The 20,168-nt window shown below is 36.6% G+C and overlaps 1 protein-coding gene across 2 annotated transcripts in view; it reads left to right on the top strand.

The window, feature by feature from the left end:
• ap2a1 (adaptor related protein complex 2 subunit alpha 1) overlaps positions 1 to 19,904 on the top strand; it is an 84,322-nt gene extending 64,418 nt beyond the window's left edge. For both annotated transcript variants that reach the window (XM_051933343.1, XM_051933344.1), the window contains 4 exons: positions 7,788 to 7,904; positions 7,995 to 8,064; positions 8,464 to 8,598; positions 14,718 to 19,904. In XM_051933343.1, the coding sequence (XP_051789303.1) occupies positions 7,788 to 7,904; positions 7,995 to 8,064; positions 8,464 to 8,598; positions 14,718 to 14,795 (400 nt within the window). In that variant the 3' untranslated portion in view covers positions 14,796 to 19,904. The remainder of the gene's footprint in view (positions 1 to 7,787; positions 7,905 to 7,994; positions 8,065 to 8,463; positions 8,599 to 14,717) is intronic.
• The last annotated feature ends 264 nt before the right edge of the window (positions 19,905 to 20,168 follow it).

Below are 20,168 nucleotides of genomic sequence, written 5' to 3' on the forward strand. Positions count from 1 at the left end.
ACCAGGCCAACTGTCATCATGTGCGGGACTTACCTCCTGCATCTCGTCTTCCGGGCCGTATTTCCCCTGGGTGGCCTCTTCAGCCGCTGTGCTGCCATGGGCAGCCGCAACAACAACACACATGTGAGAGTGCGCCGCTCTCGAGGCTCCTCTACTCTTCTTCATCCCCATCGGCTGGAACGGTTCTTCCATGGACCCTTGGTGATCCTAAAGTTGAGCCACTGGTGCAAAGTACGTGCGTGACGCTTTGCAGTGGTGTATGTGTGTCGTATTCAGCTGTACCGGGCTGTTCACGAAATATTTTTGTGAATGGGTCCCCTGCCAATTAACGGGCATGCAGCCCCACGTTGGATGCCATTGTGAAGATCAGCCCCAACACAAACAGACTGACAGACTCCAGAAGTCCCAAAACACACATGGTTATTTATAGTCTTCTTTTACAGCCCCAAATACTGCACAACAACTCTGCTCACAGTCCTCTTCTTTCCCTCTTTTCTTCTTCTCTTTTCTGCCACCTTCACTCCTCCTCACACAAGCTTCATCTTCTTCCACTCAACTCTGGCTCTTCTAATGAAGTGTGGCGGCCCCTTTTATAATGCCCCGGATGTGCTCCAGGTGCTTCGCCGTGATCTTCCAGCAGTACTTTCTGGCATCTTAGTTGGAAAAAGGCCTGCTACCCACTGATATACTGCTTTAGAATGAACGCAAAATCCATCTAAAAAGTATAATATGCCAGCAGCTTGTCTGTCAAAAGTTAATAGGGCAAAGTAAGCAGACAGTTGGAATTATGTAGTAAACACTCGGTAATGCAGTCGAATAAGTGTTAGAAGTAATCAGGTTTAAAGGGTAAAACTCCTCTGAAATTAAACAATTGTGGCACTGTTACTAATAATTTTAAGTATGACTGTTAAACTATAAATCGTGTCAGTTTAATAATTGGGGCTGAATAGTACAATGTTAAATTGACCCTCAATGTGATATTCTTTATACCTTGTTATATTCTCAAAATACCTTAAAGATTGACGATCAGCACTATACACAGTAGTCAGTTATATACAGGCGGATCTTGTTCCTGTGGATGTTCACAGTCCATGCTTGGTATGAAAGGTGAAAATTGCAGTATAAAAAGTGCCCATTAATGAAAAATTCACAATAATGGTTAATGCTTTATGTATTATTTTGCAGAAAATGGTTTTACATTTATTATTAAAATGAAAGTGAAACAATATTATACTACTTTATTTACAAAACAAATAATTTAAACAAAAAGTTTGAACCACAGATGTGTACAGTATGTCAACTTTATGCTTAAACATGCATAGTTTTTGATAGTCATACAGTGCCTTATGGAGTTGGAAAAAGAAAATAATGGCCCAAAAATTTACCAGTTGCTTGGAAGTTTAATTACACGTATGATAATTACTATGAGTTTAATTAATCTATGGCATGTAAAATTGCCACAAATTGTGTCTGCTGAGGTATCAGTCATGGTGTTACTTTCCCCTCCCAGCTGCTAAACTGTTTAACACTGCATAGCTCGGAAGGCAGGAATTACAAACAGTGTGTTCTACAGTTCAGCTAAACATCCAGCTGCCAGTCTAGCCGTTTACCTGTGACAGAACTTATTGTGCGGATGTGTGCCTACCAGTTATATTTAGTGATACGCACAAAGCATGATTGAAAATAAGGACAAAGGTATGTACTGGACTCTACTATGCCTCAGAGTAAGTGATGGCTCCTCTGAATTGAAGTTCAATTGAAAGAGAGTTTTTTGATTTTATCTGCTTGTTCCCTGCTTTGCCAGTTTCTGTGTCCGCCAATCACTATCATCCCGGTAAATATTATACTCTGGCTCTTTGAATTTTTTAAAGCTCTTGTACCTACAAAATAAACACAAGAATAGAATACAATAGAACTAATCCACGATCAAGGTACAAGTTTAGCATCCCTACTCTGAAATACCTGGGACTAGAAGTATTTTGAATATTTTTGGATTTTGGAATATTTTCTTTTATACATAATGAAATATCTTGAAATGTCAAGTAGGGAAATGCAGGTAAACCAACTAAATGATGACTCATGCTTATATTCGTATCACAGAGCCATTATTATAAAATGAGTTAATGTGATAAACAAATTAAACATCAAAAGTGATGAATATGATATGTAGACTGTATTTAAGTTCCCTTTTAAGAGGGGTCAATGCTGTGTATATGCACTGAAGAACTTTTTTGGTTTTTTTTGTCAATTTATATCAGATACCTATTGTCACTTCTCAGTGAGGTTAGGAATATCTCAGCCAACCTTCACTTTATCATTTCAGCTGTGCTGGAAGTCATTGACTGATGAGTCGCTACATTGAGTGGGTGTGGATTTCATAAAGCCTAAAATGTTTTTACAAATATAAAAACGACAATTTGCAGCATTGTCTGTTTTTCCCAGTGTAACTGGAGCAATTTACTTAACTCGTATTACAACAAAATTTGTTAACTGTGAAGAGTAACATTTAATTAACGCAAAAGTCTTCTGCAGTTTTAACAGTGCCGCACAGCACTTCTAAATGCAGATTTCATTGTGTCGCTTTACTGGGGACAAAGCTCGTCGACTGCATTTTGTTGCTTAGCAGCACACCGTGCTTCATGGGGTACTCTCCCAATCCCCCCCCCCCCCACCCACCCCCATTGTCTATCATTCATTGTTTCCTCACAGTATTTGTTGCTTTGTGGGAGCTCCCCCGTCACTAGCCCCAGATTGTCAATCATGAGTTACTGCTTTGTGGTAGCTTAGGCTTCTAGGCTTCCCCACCGCACTGAAAGAATAAATCTGTTTTGAATCTGTGCATATGTTATCCAAGTAAGATTTTTTTAAACAGACCCCTGGTGTGGAATTTTCCACTTGTGGCATCAGGTCGGCACTCAAAAAGTAGGTGCTTTTCGCTTTGTACTGTGGTGGACGGGTACACATATTTGGTTAACAAATTAGTTTTTTTGTTTCTCTTTCCTTAATAAGATAGTAAGCAAATAACCTTTTTTTTTTTTTTTTTCTTCAAAAATAATGTAGTAAATAACATGAGCGCAATGTTCAGTTCTTTTTACCTTTTACTCCCTCTTGGGCCACTTTTGGAAATTAACTATTCTCTCTAGTCCAACCTGCCTTCTGCTCCATTTTATCCATTTGGTCCAATAGCATTAGACCGCATTAAAAACCAGGAGTTAATATACTTTTGACAAGGCTGTGATTATATTACTTCAACCACAATTTGAAGTTGTCAGAAACAAATAGTGTCTGTGGGTAAAATGCATTCTGTTTGTCAAACATTGGCATTCCAGTTGGTAATGCTGCTCAAAGCCACTTGCTCTGCTGTTCTTTCTTGTATAGCACCATCATTGTCTCTGCATTCTTAGTTTGCAAGTGTGTTATTTTGTGGTGTTTTTTTGAATGCTGAAAGGGGACTTCATAAGTGGAGAGTCAAAAAATACCACTTTACCAAAACTACACAGTTTAATTTTTTGTTACTAAGTTTAGCACACATATTATGTTCTGTTAGAAGTTAACTAAATTCACTAATGAAATTTAATCAACACTGAAATAAAACTAAAGTAACAATAGTGTTGCTTGACACACAGTTGAAACTGAGTGATTAAAACTGAGAAAATATATCTACAAGCTTATGTTATTTATTGTGTTCCTCAATTTCATACCAGGAGGAAAGCAATTTCCTTAAGCTGGGACTATACTGTGAAAATCCATTTCCTCTTTCTTTTGTTTACAGAATGAACACTGAATGAGTAAGTGTCCATAATCGTTTTAAAATGCTCATGGACAGTCTTCTACAATTTATCTTTTCAGAACATCATTCATAACTTTTCTCTTAAAAAAAACAAGAAAGAGAACTTTGTGAACTAAATAATTTCTTACATTTTTAACAGTGTTAGTCATATTACAATTTTCAAATTACGTTTAATTTTTCAGCAGTTAGTAGTTTACAGTGTTTGATTTCTAGTAGTTAATAACAATTAACAACCACTGAAACTCTAAGCATTTGTCGCAGTAGTTAATTGTTCCTCCCAGTTGTTTGTTATTCAGGTGTCACGTCACAAAATAACACCTCTTTGTTTATTTTGAATAAATTTCGCAATTGAAATGCAGATATTCACTAACCTGTGACTATTCACTATACATGGTTCTCTATATTTTGACCTTTGTTCTCCATCTGAAACTGTTTAAACATCAAAGACTTGTATAAAAATGTTGTTTTTTTTTTGGATCAATATATTGCTCATTGTTTATTTTTTATTAATTTCTTTAATGATAAATAACTAGGGGGCTTCGCCCCCTGCTCGGTTCACTTGCCAACCCCTGGGTATCTGACGGCTAAGCTGCACAAAGGGCATCAGGGCACTCCTCCATTCAAGAAAGCAATTGTATTTAAAGAGATGGAATATACAAGAGTATGTGGGGCACAGAAGGAAGGCGGTTTGGTCCTTAGTTATTATAGATTGAAAATAAATTTTCACTGCAGCTGTCTATTTTAAATATCAATGAATAATAAAAAATGTAGTAGAAATAAAGTATAATGTAATAAAAAGTAAATAAAAATATTGGAAATTCCTCATCGCATTAGGCAATCGATTCTCATCATTAGCATTATCAGATAACTTCAATATAGAAGAACAACAAGTATCCAAAGTCATTATCGACTGCGCTAAATTACTGTGCCCACCTGCCCGGCACAAAATGCAGGCATGGATATCTGATGAGGCGTATTGGAACCAAGTGGCCATTGACTTAGAAGAAGCCACATCAAAACACGAATATCACAGGCTCTACAAAACGCTTAGGAAGCTCAGCGGGAAAAGCAAAGCAACCAATGACAACGAAGAGCGATGGAACCTTTGAGGGCTTGTATAATCACAAACCTCCACAAGGACCAGCAGCAGAACTGCCACCAATCGACCCGCCAGAAATTCCAATGTCAGACGCAGAGCGGACTCTCGACAAGGTTACGTTACTGTGTAATCAATCAAAGCTTGCGGAGACTGCTTACTTAATCAACTTCATACTCCACACAATATGGCGCACGGAGCAAGTCCCAACAGTTTGGAAAAGGGCCATCATCATACCAATTCACAAAAAAGGTGACAATTGGGACTTTAAGAACTACCATGGCATCGGTCTCCTCTCAATCATCGGCAAAGTATTTATGAAAGTCCTTCAATATAGACTGCAGTGGCACACTGAGCAGACAAGCTGCGAAGAACAAGCAGGTTCCCAACCAAATTGTGGCTGCTGTGACCAGGTCTTCACCCTGCAACAACTCAATGAAGTCAGAACTCACTGCGGAAAATGAGCTGTTATTGTTTTCATTGAATTCAAATCAGCATTTGACTGCATCCACTGGCCGGCACTGAGGGCAGCACTGGAGAGGGAACACATCCCCCAAAAACTCATCACACTCCTCAGATCCAGCTACAATGGCTCCACTAGCCAAATAAGGATCTGAAGTTAATTATCTGAGGAGTTCACCACCCAGACCTGAGTCTGTCAAGGGGACATTGTTTTGCCCCTCATATTCAATATTGTCATTTGTGCAATTATGCGGAAAGTATTCCAAGACACGCACGGACTTCAATTCAATGAAAATGAGTTTATCACTGACCAAATGTTCACCGACGATAGCACTTTTTTCGCAGATGGAGGCGACAGATACTCTTTACAAATCACCAGAATAGTCCAATCGTATGGCCTGAAAATCAATGCAGATGAGACAAAGGTACTCGCAACAGACAGGTCACCAGCCACTGCCCACTTGGATGGAACCCTACTTGAACAAGTTAATGAGTTCAAGTACCTAGGATAGCTAATTCAAGAAAAGAAGGTGGCCTCCACAGCAGAATACCACAGCCAGATTGGATAAGCACCATTTGTGTCACTCAAATGGTGCATGTGGAAACGAACAAACATTTGATGACAACCACAGTTCACCTCTTCCAGACTCTTATCCTACCAATCCCATTATATGCATCAGAAATGTGGTCACTGCTCAAATCTGAAGCTGGAAGTCTTCCAGATGCAATGCCTACGTCAAATCCTGCAAGTCTCAATTCGTAATTGCATCCAAAACGAAGTCATTCGGTGAATTGCAGATGGCAGCCAACTGTTGAAGAGCAAATCCAACAATATCACTTACGATGGTTTGGTCGTGTTTGTCGCATGAGTGGCAGCCGTCTACCACACAAAATCCTCTGGCGGCAAAAACCTAGCCATTGGAAAATCCAACATGCAGCTCCCAAGAAACATGGTCCAGACAAATCAAGGAAGACCTGACAAACTCAAGACTCCGCATCGACGAAGCCAGAGACATTACCAAGGACCACCAGGAATGGAAGCGACTTATGTCATTATGTCATGGAAGCGACATTATGGTCCATTGGCACCAACAGCAGCATTCTGGCTCAAAGGACACCCTTGGCTGGACGCCAACCAGAGAGCAAAAAAAAAATTAATTACATTAATTCCTCTTCAAAAACAACATTATGAACTACCTTATCCTCTAAACTTACATTCTATAAATGTTGCTTTTTTTGCAGTTCTGTTTGCATATTGTTTGGGGTATTTTTCTCTTTTTTTGTTTATTGAATGATTCTATTTGTTCTTGATTTTTACTTTCTTGTATAAGAAACATAGGGAAAGTATTGTAATCGTCCAAAGATTCGATGTCGATATTTTGATAAATCTCAACGTTTTGGACCTCTCTGACTTTCTCGTATACGAAGTGTAGAGAAAGTGTTTGAATCCTCCAAAAATTCCATTTCAAGATTTTGATGCATTTTGACATTTTATACCTCCCTGATATTATGTATACGTGTGTGTGTGTGTGTTAACACGATAACTTGAGTGTGCTTTCACTTAGGTCAATCAAATTTTGCATACGAGTATTAGGTACAAAATGTAGATTTCTGTCAACTTTTGGGCTATTTCCATTAACCAGAAGTGGTACTTTACCTTTTATTCATGCAGCTGCAGAGTCTGATTTAACTTTACTTTTATACTAATTGTTCAATATATTATTCATTTGATTTGATTTGTTGTTGATTGGTCTTTAACGTACATAATTTAAAAATATAATCATTGTCTTGCAGTTTACTCCTCAAATATCCATCCCCATATTGTATCTGAGTATATGAGAAAGATTAGGGGAAACCACCCCTGATTTTTATTATATGCAGCTGTTTTTTGTTCATTTTCTTTTTTTTTTTGATGTTCATTTTCAGCTCTTGTTGCTCTTTTTCTATCACGATCTAAAAGTCAACATAATAATAAATAATTGAATAAATAATTTGCTTTTCTGCCTTGCCATTATAACCAATTGCTTTGAATGATGAGTTAGCACTGACAGCCACCGAGGTGCTACAGAGAGAGGATGTGCGCAGTAGGAGTAATGACTGGGCAAGCAGTGTGGAGGGGAGTGGTTAAGGTTGAATTTTGTGGACACAATGGAAAACGTTTTTAATATAATAGAGAGATTAGTGTTTTTCTGTTATTGGTTAAACTAGATAAGTCACTTTCACTGTTCTGATAACATGCAGTATTACTGTCTGTATTTTGCAAAGTGCCTGTATAAGTTTATAAAATACCCTCAATTTCAATAAGGTGGGCCAAAATTTTTCTACATATATCTACAGTGGATCTTTTTCAGATAACAATGCAAGTCATAATCATATTAAGTTAATTGCTTGTCATGGATTCCATTGAAAGAGAAGGGTTTACTTTTTTTTTCTTTGTAGGTATGGAGGTACCCTTCAAAATATCACTTTAAAGCTTCCCATCACCATCAACAAGTTCTTTCAGCCAACTGAAATGGCATCACAAGATTTCTTCCAGCGATGGAAACAGCTTAGCCAGTGAGAGTCTATTCTTTAGTCACCATTGCTTTTGTTAACTGCCATTGGTCTTAATCTCATTCTTTACATACCTTTATGTTTTAATCTCAGGCCCCAGCAAGAAGCGCAAAAGATCTTCAAGGCCACTCATCCAATGGATTCAGAAGTACTCAAAGGCAAGGTATGCATAATGTCTTGAATTAAAATAACAATTGCTTGTGACTCCTTTACCACATAGTCAATTGCAAAAGCTAGGAATCATTTTCATTCAGTGCTGCAAATGTTATATTGCCATAATGTAATGTACTTCCCAAAAACAAAACCATAAATGGCAGTGACAAATCCTGCTAGCCAGTGTCCATTATCCACGTGTTGTGTTTGCCTCATGCCTTCAAAACTATTCTTGTGGTTAAATGGAGAGTTGTGAGCTGTAACAGAGCAAGGATTGGGATTATTGCAAAATCAGGTAATTTATAAAACATCAAGAAGCATCTTAGAAAATAAGTTGTCTTATAATGAGACTTTAATACACTGAATTCATTTTGTACTTTTCTATTTTAATGTGATCTTTTCCTTTCAGTTACTTGGACTCGGTACAGCCTTGCTGGAAAATGTAGACCCGAATCCTGAAAACTTTGTGTGTGCTGGAGTGATCCAAACTAAAGCACTGCAGGTTGGGTGTTTGCTACGTCTAGAGCCCAATGCTCAGGCCCAGGTGAGTAATCTTCAGTTTCTTTACAGCAGTTCATGTATTATTGCATACTAAAACTTACAGCAAGTCCATAAAGAATTTTATTTTAGTAGCATTTATTGAAGAAGAAAAAAAAAAGCAAAACATATGTGCTTCAGTCCCGGACAGTAAGTGTAATCTCAGTGTATGCCAATTTCCCCAAAGATTCTTGTCACACACACATCTCCAAGCTGAAGTAACTTTTCTTTTAAGTCTATATCTAACCCTAGGAGAAGGTCTCCTCTTGGGTTACTGTATAAGGGCTTTCCACAGGGGGAAAAAATAACGCTGAACTGGAGAGATGCAGCTGAGTCAAACAATGTAATTGCAGACAGGGACTAGCAGCTGTGGTAATGAGAACAACAGCGATCATGTACTAACAGGTTGACTTGTTATGGTTGTTTATTAAAGTACACATTTCTGTTTACTGTATATCTAAGATGCACCTAATGCTGTTGTCTCTGTCTAATTCAGATCACACCACGAGGTGGAAGAGTTAGATTTGACCTAGTTTGCAGGCATTTCTTCTGAACCATGTTAGTTACAGAAGCCACATTTCTTCTCGTGGTAATAGCAATCATTAGTCTCGTGGAACAGTGACAATATGGTCTGCACGGATACCCCTCCACTTCAGAGGTTTTGTTCAGATTCCAGCCCTTGAATTGCCAATGTAGAGTTTGTACATTCTCCCTGTGTCCATATATCCCAGCTGCATCATGTTTAAGGAAGGAACAAACCTTTTTTGAGACACCAGTCTATTGCAGGGTACATTCACACTCTCACCCAGACTTGCACATAAAGCACTACTTCTAGGTTGCAGATTAACCTGAACTCATACCTTTGAAAGGCAGATGGAAAAACAGACTAACCATAGAAAAGCCATTTAAACACACACAACAGAATTCTGTGAAGCTTGTGCCAGGAATAAAGCCGTCTCTTTTAGTTATGAGTTTACCATGATATCCATTTAGTCTTTCAATAAGCCAGATAAACATTGCAGTTTTTGCATATATTGTCTTATTGCTTTTAGGGCACCACACCAAACATGAAATCAAAAGTTTAACTTTTTGAAGAGTACAGCGCCCAATGCATGTTTATGTGTTCCAGTAATTTTATACAAATAAGTAAGGCATCTTCTGAGAAACTGTGGCCACTAGGGCACTAAGCACAACATAAACAAAAGAAATTAAACTTGGCTGAATCTACTTCCACATTTAAATGAAAACAGTCTGCATTCACACTCAGGTTGTTGCATCGTTTACAAAAGAAATCCTGCCCAAACTGAAACGCTTGAAAACACATACATGAGGTATGCACGCATCAGAAGCAAACTCCTTGACGGAACTGTGTAGTACAAATTTTGGAGCCTCATGAAAATCTGATTATTGTGTGCTTTATATGCTTTCAAAGCTATCAGCGCAAGCAGGACTCTGATAGCATGTTCACAGCAAAGAATTAGAAAGAAGTTGTTTAAAGAGCCACAGCGAATTGCTCCTGGGCCACGTTAATGCACTGATTAAAGTTGAAAATAACAGTCTTCAGAAATGCCACTACAAAAATGTAGTGATCAGTAATTAATGTACTTGTTACATGTATGCAGCAGTCAGACTTTACAAAGGGCAATTTAGATATGTACAGGTAAGTAGCACAACAAGCGCTCTGGAAAGCATCTCTTTTATACCCACTGTGTTGGAAAATGTTTTTCTTCCGTGAAGGGTGACCAGTCAGGGAATGAGACGTTTGTATTGTGCAGGATCCAATCAGGGAAGTGCCTCGAAGTAAGTACAAACCAATCAGAGTATGATAGAGTATCATTTTCAGAAACCACGTTTACGCCCATCCACAGCATAATATTGGCACAATGTTTTCAAAAATATACATCTCTGGAGAGCATTTTTTAAACATTATCATTATAAAGGTCAAAAAAGATGGGGTGGCATGGCTGAAAGATGAAGGTGTAGACAGATGTATGCATTTTTAAATTAAAACACATCTGTTTGGACAGGGCCTAAGATTGTTTCACTTTTTAAGATATAGAACGTTACATATGTTTGTGTCCCAATCATTCACACCAAAATTTTACTTGTGTTCAACTCCACCATCTTTTGAAAAAATTCTTACTACCTGCTGCACATCATTAGACATTCACCTCTATGGTAATAGTTATTGGTAAGCTATCTTATTAAATACCAATGTTTCAAACATTCTTTAATAGTAGTACTTGTTCTTGTACAGATTTTAGCTTTTGCTTTTTTGAGACCAATAGAAAAGAGATTTGGCATGCTTGTAGCTGAAATTTACTGGAAATTAAGGATCATTTTAGTGTAGCCATTGTTTTCAAATGGTTCGTAATGGATATTATTCCTGCTTTACAGTTTCATTATCTTAGGTTTGATTACAACTTGGTCATAGTCTGAGGTCTGCCAGTATGTTGATTGATATGAGTGCAAGACTTGCTTTCCGGTGAAACTGTATGTAGTTCTGTGGAAAGTAAAGAATAATAATCAGCATCTGCCTCTTACATGTATGGTATGAGTAATCCTAATCAATAAAACTGGTAATTGCTTGATTGAATAATACAAAATGTTACCAGCTTTGCAAGTGTTTATTTATTATTCTATAAATATACTGCATGTATGACAGCAACTTTATTATGTAGGATGTGTCATCTAGTATACAAATCCTTCTTAAGTTTGTAAAGTAAATTTAAATGCATACATTATATATAGAAACACATATAGTTGCTTCACTAGATCTCCTTGGCCCTCAAATGGATAAACAAGTTTTAATAAATGGATGAGTGAATGACTGTAACTGTAATTTTATTGTGTTGTTGTTGACAATACCTTAATTTACCAGGTGTTTTCAAATAATTGTTAGCTGAAAAATCGAGGGTGATGTACCATTTGAATACAATGTGTTGTTAGGTTTTCCATAACAGCATCTATGAACATAGTGGTGTTTCTAAATGCACTATACCTTCTGGGCCAGTGTTATAAAAAAACAGAAATGCACACTTTGTCAGGGAGCAACACTATCACAGGAAATGTACCATGGCATGTTCATGTTGGTTTTTTGTATTTAATAATGAAAAACATTCATCATCTTCATACATTTTGTGTGAAATTGTATTTTTAATACATTCTATAGATGGGTTCCTTGAAATTGAATTAAACTGTTTCAAAATATTATGTTTAATATTCATTTAATTTAATTATAGTCTGCATAAATTCAGTATAAACAGTATGTGTTTCAATATGCCATGCACTGCCAGATCTATCTCTGGATGTTCCCTTTGATATCATAGAGAATGTTCAGACACACACATTAATTAAAGGATGGACAAATTTTACACACATTGTAGCCAAATTGTAACAGTGAAGCAGGAGCCACTGTCCTACGATATCGCCCATTTCAAATGAATAATTTACAGTAAAACAATTTATATAAAATGCACAAGTGTGCAAAGTTTCCAGCTCCATACTTTTGCCAGATAACACAAGATAATGAAGATACTGGAAATATGCCTGGCAATGAAAGCAATGTTGTCCAGGTTTTCTTTCGACTTTGGATGTTGGACAGAGATAAATAATGCACAGTTTCTGCACTGTAATCTAAGGCAATTTATATTGCTCTTAACATCACCACTGCTGTTATTTTGCAGTTGAGCTCCTCCCTGTTTTGTATCTAGTTGCAACAGCTGTAGTATATACAGGCTACCTGTAATTTGCTAGGGAATTAAATAGATAATATTTCCAATTAAATAAATATGCAGCTATATTTCTCTTGCTAGCTTCATTTCTCCTCCAAGACAGGCTAATTTAACAACTTTGTAAACTGCATTGATTTTCAGATAAGGCCAATCTGGTTATTTACAGTATTTATTTTTCATTTTCCTTTTCTTGTCAAAATAGATGCCACAGCTTTACTGATCAGCCTCCCAAAATTCTTCAGTTGGGCTGTTTATATCTGAACCATGTGCCATTGTGTCAAACTATTAGAATTACTGAAAGGTTGACGGTGTAGGAACACTGTTTTCTTTTTTGGTTTCATGTTCTGTGTATGTGTTTTGGTACCTTTTTAGCAAGAATAGTTCTTTCATGTTAAACAGCTAAAGATCCCAGTTTTGCTTCGAAACTGTCCCACATGCTCAATTATTTAAATGAAAACACCACTTGTGGAGTTTGACTTCACTTTAATGTGAACTCAGAATAGAATAAGCATTCTGTTGTTGGAAAAGATAATGCCTAAAATTTGCAATAAAATGAATCCTATCTATGTCCAATCTGTTTTCATTGTTTTGTAAAAAATGGAAGCTTTGCTGCTTTGAAGTGAACTGTTTTATATGTTTGAGGCTTTCGTTTCATTTTTTGCTCTGGTACCCTTATGGCTACGTTTTTGCACTAGGGAAATGTCTTTTTTTTTTTTTTTACAGAATTACTATATTCAGTACAGCTTGACTTAACAAAGCAAGTGTCTAGAGCAAATAAAAGCACATTAGTATTGTAAAAGTATGTTCAACTTCAATAACAACATACTTCTGTTTAGAATAGAAAATAATTCATACAAATATTTGTTTTTATTTTTACCCTACATAAAATGAACATAATGAAAAGAGAAAAGTAGTGGATCCCATCTTCTTTCTCTGTCAGTAACTTAAAAAGCTAGTTTTTTTCTGTTATTTCAGCTAAGTATAATACTGTACATGATGAAAAAAATTAGCCAGTTGTTAGTTTATGGCGGTCATACCCATTTACTTACTTCATGTCTAACTTACCAGGCAGATTAAGTTAACTCTGATGGATAGAAGAGTTCAGTATTAGTTTTTATTTATTTTATTTATTTATTTTTATTTATTAGTTTTTATTCATTTGTTCTTGTTTTCCACAAACAGTAAATTTATATATGTTAGTCCTTCTGTAAATCAATGTAACTGATATTTCTAATTTCCTGCAATCTTAATTTAACACTTTCTCTTCAATCATCTATTGTTTTAAAATATTAACAAAATAATGTATTTTGAACACAAAGTGTTTTAGTAAAAACTTCCATCAGTGATTAGTTAAAGTATTAGATAACAATATCATTGGTATTCAGTAAACAGCAATCTTCCACTGTGAGCATTACAGTTTAACAGTAAGCAAATTATTAATTTGCTACTAATTTTGTAGTATATTGCTTGACCTGCAGATGTCACCATTGATTTTGTGTGTGTCTTTTTTTTTTTTTAACCTCAAAGCAACCATGTTTTCACTGATTGTCATAGTTGTTGAACTGCAGGAATGTTTGAACAAGTGGAACTTTGCTGTATATTTACAACTTTTTCTGCCTGTGATTAATTTCTTTATTCAGCCAGGATGCCCCCAGTCTATCCATGCCATCTATTGCAATTGCTAAATGGCTATTTTTTAATTATGTTCTTAGAAATTAATTAAAAACACTGACACCAACATTTCCAGAATTGGCAGGCAGGATTTTCTAGAGTTTAAAAATGGTTAAATAATTACTATTACTTCTTTTCACCATGTCATGTCATCATCCTTCACAGCTTACTGAGGACATGTATTCGACAACCCAGCAGTCAAATTACATCAAACAAAACCTTGTCCCATTTGCCAGTTTAAATGTAATATTATTTTCTCTTGTCATTACCAATGTTTGGTCTGTTGCCCATCTGATGTGTTTATAGCATTGTACAGCATCTTTCCAACATTAGTCTCAGAAACCAAATGTCTGGTCGGCGCTTCTCTGAAGTTGCTTGTATTCTGCTTTTATTGTTTTGAATTATAGCAAACATTTTATAAAAATACTTGTTTTCAGTTTTTTATTGTTCTGAAGTACAGCAAACATTTTTTATTAAAAAAAATGTAATTTATACATTTTTCTTTATGACTTTAAAAGTAATGTTAATCAAAAGATACATAAATTTACTGATAACGTTTCAGCTTCTTGGGAATTGGCATTTGTCCCTGAGAAAATGGATTGAAATGCTGTGATCTTACTGTATATTATGTTTTTTGGGTAGTTTGGCCTTATCTTTGGACTTTTGATTCCAGTTGCGGGAATGTTGGACTAACCTTTCATATTATTTTTTTGCCCCCTAGATGTACCGACTTACCCTGCGCAGCAGTAAGGAGAGTGTCTCCAAGAGGTTGTGTGAACTTGTGGCAGAGCAATTTTAAGAAACAAATGAAGGGCAAAATGTTCTGGAGCAAAACACTTCCCCAGAGCATGTATTAAAAGACATAAAAAGACATACACAGAAAAACAAAAGACATGAAGGGGGGTTCATTCTAGGGTGGAGAAATATTGGGAGAATCATTCTAATATGTCCCAGCATGCCTCTCTGTTTGTCTCTCTGTGCTGCAAAGTTATTATTTACATGTGAAGGTGTACACAAAAGCTATATTGTATAATTAGAGTTAGTGTATTATTTAGCGAGTGCTAGTGTGTGTGTGTGCGCGTAAGTGTGTGTGTGTGTGTGTGATCTTTGTGCTCTGTGTTTGCGCCCTCTGTTGTTTTAGTGAATTCAGGGGTGCTGAGGTTCAGAGAGAAGATTTCCCTGCTGAAACTGGGCCCCAAAACAAACCAGGGCCCCTACTCTTTGTTAAGTTTCTGCTTAGCAGAATTTAAAAAGGCCTTTGCTGTGACCTTAATCTTAATTAAAAATAAAACAAAGCAAAATGCCGCATTCCCAGCTCGTCAGTAAATCATGTGCTACATTCCAAGATTGTCGTGGAAGATGCATGTGTATTTTCTGACTTGCTGCAGAGTCTTTTGATGAGTCTCAATAGCACTTGATACATTCCCAGTGAATGAAGGCACACACTTCCACATTCCCCACACCCAATGCTTTACCTTCTTTTCTGCTTTGCTACTCACAGATTCAAGAAATTGTTATGCACTTGAAGAGGGGAGCAAATGAAAACTTTTTTCATCTACTGAGAGCCATATGAGATCATTCCATGCATGAGCATAAAGTGGAAGGAGTGCTAATTAATAAATATAGTTTACTATTGCTCCATCCCTTTTTGTGCTACAGTATCACAGCACTACCAGCCTCTCTAACGTTTTTGCTATAATGCAGTGTAAGAACCCTCAATATCAAATAATCTTCAGGTTTTTTTTAACATTACCTTCCCATACACTTATCCCATTTCCACCAGAATCTCAGTGTCTTTTCTTTTGATATACACTAAATATGGTTGTCTTGTTACCCAGGACCAGGATTTGGACCAGGATACAGCATCAATAGCATTAATTCTTTTTTTTTTTTTTTTTTTTTCATTCCATTGTGGGCATCTTGTTCCTACTTCCCTGTTCTCAGAATTGAGAACACAGCACTGCTCATTTTCCATGGTTTGCAACCAGAAATGTAATTTTCTGCGATGGTGTTTGTTTTGTATTCATATTCCTCCTTTGCAGCTTTTACTCTCAAAAAGCAGTTCATGGGCTATTTTCTTCTAACACCTTCCATGTTAATCATATTCATTATGTTGGACCTTCTGTCCTGTTTATCTCTGTTTGTTTCCTTGAGATGTAAACATGAGTACCAGAGGAAAATCTGAACACTACACAACCTACTTTTTTCCTTACTGATGCCTCATAAACACTGCCATCTTCATACTCACTAAGTCCAGAGTACAACTTTAGTAGTGTTCCTCACTTCTGTATTCTCCATCTGATAGTCCCAGCATCGCTTACTTCCACCAAAATTGTATATTGTGGACATTTACTTTGATAAATTAACAAGTAGTACTCTCCCCAATTTACTTGCAGTCAGAGCACCACTACCTTTGCTTTCACAATCACCAGTTTACAGGCCATGCCAGTTGCCTGCTATGCAGAAACCCAAACAGCAAGACCACAGTAAATGCTGTATCTGTGATGAATTTTGCAGATTATTTCTGGGTTTAGGAAAAAAGTCCCTGTCAGTTGTACTGTTAGCAGCAGAATTTTACACCTAGCCTATGTTTGCATCTGCCGTTCTGTACATTGGCTTTAAACAAAAATCAATCTAGGCTTGTACACACTGGTCACAATCCCAAAACTAAGATGGGTCAGTCAGACTGCTTTATAAGACTAGAGCAGTTCAGTGTTTTAGTGGGTCAGCTCTGGTAACAACTGTATTATAAATATATATATATAAGAAATATGTTCAGATTGGTTTATTATAATATGTGTTTTTAATCGTTAAGATTGTTTTTTTGTTCTTGATTTTAGAGATTTTTCTTTCTGCTAGAACTGAGCATGGGGTGGTCTGTTTGTCTTCAGGCTAACTTCAGTTCTTCATGTCCTAATGAAACTGGCCCAAATGACTATTATTACTGACTTCAAACAATTCAGTCCTTCCCAGAATACCCAGAGATGAGTGAAAAGGGATTAAATACAGGGTGTGATGCTAGTCATGTTCCTTACTAAGACCCAACCAAGTTGCACTTCTGTCAAAGTTGAGATGGCAAACCTGATGGCAGCAGGAAGTAATTCTAAATCATGTGGAAGAAATAAACTAAAAACAAACACTTTATTCTGCCAATATTTTGAGTACATGTTAAAGTTCTTCTTAAAGCTGCAAACTTGTTGTGGGTCATTGTTTGTTTCATGATAAAAAGTCTCTAAGCAGCTTGCTGTAAAAAATGTGTCATTTTACAGTAATGCATCATGTTTACAAGAGATATCATCACACTTCCTTGCATATGCCAGTCTTTCTTACCTGCTGTACCCAGGCCATAAAAGCTGTGAGTTACTTAGGGTATTCATTCTGCCGGACTCGAGGTGTTCACTAGCATATTTCAAGGACCATAATAAGGAGGCAGCATACACTGTAAGCATTGGGTGTTTTTGGTGTAGGCAGTTACTGCTGTGTTGATTTTCATTGCAGCTGATCCCTCAAGACTACTAAAATATTAGGTAGCATCCACACAGTTTTTGAAAACACTATAGTTATCTTAATGTCTGTAATAACTCTTAAGATTGCTGTCCACTGCAGTAAACTGTGTTTTATAAATAAGTCTTTAGACTTCATTTTTAAATTATATCCTAGCATATTTTATTTTTCTAGTTTATTGTTCACCATTCTGCAGGTTTACCAGTCATTTACTTTGGCTACACTACAAAATGTAAAACTATGCATCTATGTAGTGTATTGGTTTGTGTTGTATTTCATGATTAATGTTTACAGTTGAAGGTGCTATGTAAAATTTTAAAAAAGACCTGAGTGATACAATTCATGGTTTAATTGCACCACTGGACAAGCAGATCTCTTATCAGGGTGTGATGCTCTGCACTAATCCCTAATTTACTTGGCTGACCACCACAGGGATGAAAGGTGTCGGAACAGGATTTTGGAATGCATGAGAGTTGCTTCATATAAGACATTTGGTAGAAATGAAAACTGGCAAGCACGAGTATCATCTTAAGAACAGGGTTATCAATTGCTGCTGTACATTGGGTACATGCAGTTGGCCACAGAAATCTTTTGGCAGGATCACTTCTGTCATTACTTCTGCCTAATCCTGCCTTTGTCTCTGCTTTTCTTTTCCATGCAGGCTGAGATTTTAGTGTATATTACCTTGGAAGCAAAGCCATCCTTTTTGTTCAGCGAAGTCATCGGGTTGCTCCAACCATTCTGTATTTAAGAATTTTGTGACCATAGACAGAAATAAAAGACACATACTACTGTGCTGCAATTTCTGAAAGTGCATATGCCTGTAAATAACATTCAGAAAAGGCCACATTAATTTCTTCCTTATATTTTAATGGAACATATAACTGAACGGACAGATTCATGGCATAACCCTGATCTTGTACATACGTGAAAATATCTCAAACATACAGGAAACTTTCACGTACAGATGAGAGGTTTTCACGTAGGTGTGAGATACTTTCAAGTACATACAGGATGCCTAAAGTGCACTTTTGCAGTTTTTTAAATCTAACTTTATCTCGTATGTATGTGAAAGTATCCCATATATGCAAGACATTTTCATGTACATAGGAGAGAAGGGTTATCTCATAATTTTTTTCATTGTGAGGTTCAGAGCTTCTGTAAAAATCAAGAGGCTTTTCATTGTTAAAATTTTAACTTATGAAGGTAAAAGAAAATTTCTATAATCCAATTCATTCTTCCATCCAATTTCCTTACCTGCTTTGTCCGTTGCAGAGTTAAAGGAAGTCTGAACCTATCCTGGCAACGTTGCTTGCAAGTTTAGAGCCAACATTGGACAGAATGGCCAACTAATTCAGGGCACACCTATGCACAAATCTTCACTCAAAGCCAGTGACTGTGCCAGTCAACACAACATACAATGTACATCTTTATGTTATGGCAGGTAATTAAAGTATCTGGAGACAACCCATGCACATATTATGAGAATTTACAAGTCCCACACAGACAGTGGAGCCAAAATATGGTCCTTGCAATTATGTAATCAAATGTCCATCACTGTTTTTATAGTGTTTTTAAACTGTGACATCCAGTTCTGACACATCTTGACAACTGCTTTTGAGCTTTCATCCAGCAGTATGGAGGATCTGGGGCTGGTACTGGCACATTAATAGGCAGTCTGACAGAAGGAAAACCAAATCACCCATGGTATAAGAAGAAGAAGGCAAGCTTTTAGAAAACAAATGGCACTTGCTAAAGTACTGGCCGCCTTACAAGGTCAGTTTGTGCTGAACCTTGAATACATAATAATTGGACAATATCATGTCAAAGGATGTATCCAGTGTAGCGTGCAAAGAAAATTCTGTTTTTCTTGCTAGTGAATTCAAAGAACTAGGGCAAGATTTATCTAGCAAATGAGTTTTTCTCACAGAACATCCCATTACTACTCACATCACATTTACTGTTAAATTTAAAATGTTTTCTTTGCTCTACCTCTTAACATTTTGCTGGCCTGGCCAACTTTTGCAGTTGGCCTTGTAGAATTTCTTGAAGGCATGTTTGTAAGACTCTAATAAAGAGTTGAGTTTGTCCCAGTTTTAGGTCCCTAGGACAGGTGTACCTATGTATCTGTTCCACTTCGTCATAGGTACAGTTTTTGTATGGGAATCTGGATCCACAAATCCCATGAGCCCAGAACCTGCATGGACAAGCATCAACACTTGTGGTTCAAAGAAAACCTTAAATATAAATGTCCTCTCAAAACGTGTTTTGCTAAAGGGACATTTTTGTCAGCTGACCCAGTTACCCCAGCTGCAGCAAGTGTGTTCATTTTTATTTTTATTTATTGTTTGTAATGGGTACCATGATTTTTTTTGAAACTGTGACAATTAAAGCTGGCTCTAAATCATTGTGTCTGCCTCCATTTATTTTCTGTTAACTTTTTTTTTTTTTTTAATGACCAACAACAAAGTAGTCACTGTTCTTTTAAGTTGTTTTTTTTTTTTTTTATGTACTGTTGACGTTTTTGATTTATAAATAAACTTAAATTTCCACAAATTACTGGGAAATTTGTTCACAGTATCATTCAAGGTTTTTATCATCATGTTTTGCCACATACACTTGTAACTCTTTCCTGGGTTACAGACATGGAATCCCATATAAAATCAAA

The sequence above is a fragment of the Erpetoichthys calabaricus genome, chromosome 11 (assembly GCF_900747795.2).
Source record: "Erpetoichthys calabaricus chromosome 11, fErpCal1.3, whole genome shotgun sequence".
Lineage (NCBI taxonomy): Eukaryota > Metazoa > Chordata > Cladistia > Polypteriformes > Polypteridae > Erpetoichthys > Erpetoichthys calabaricus.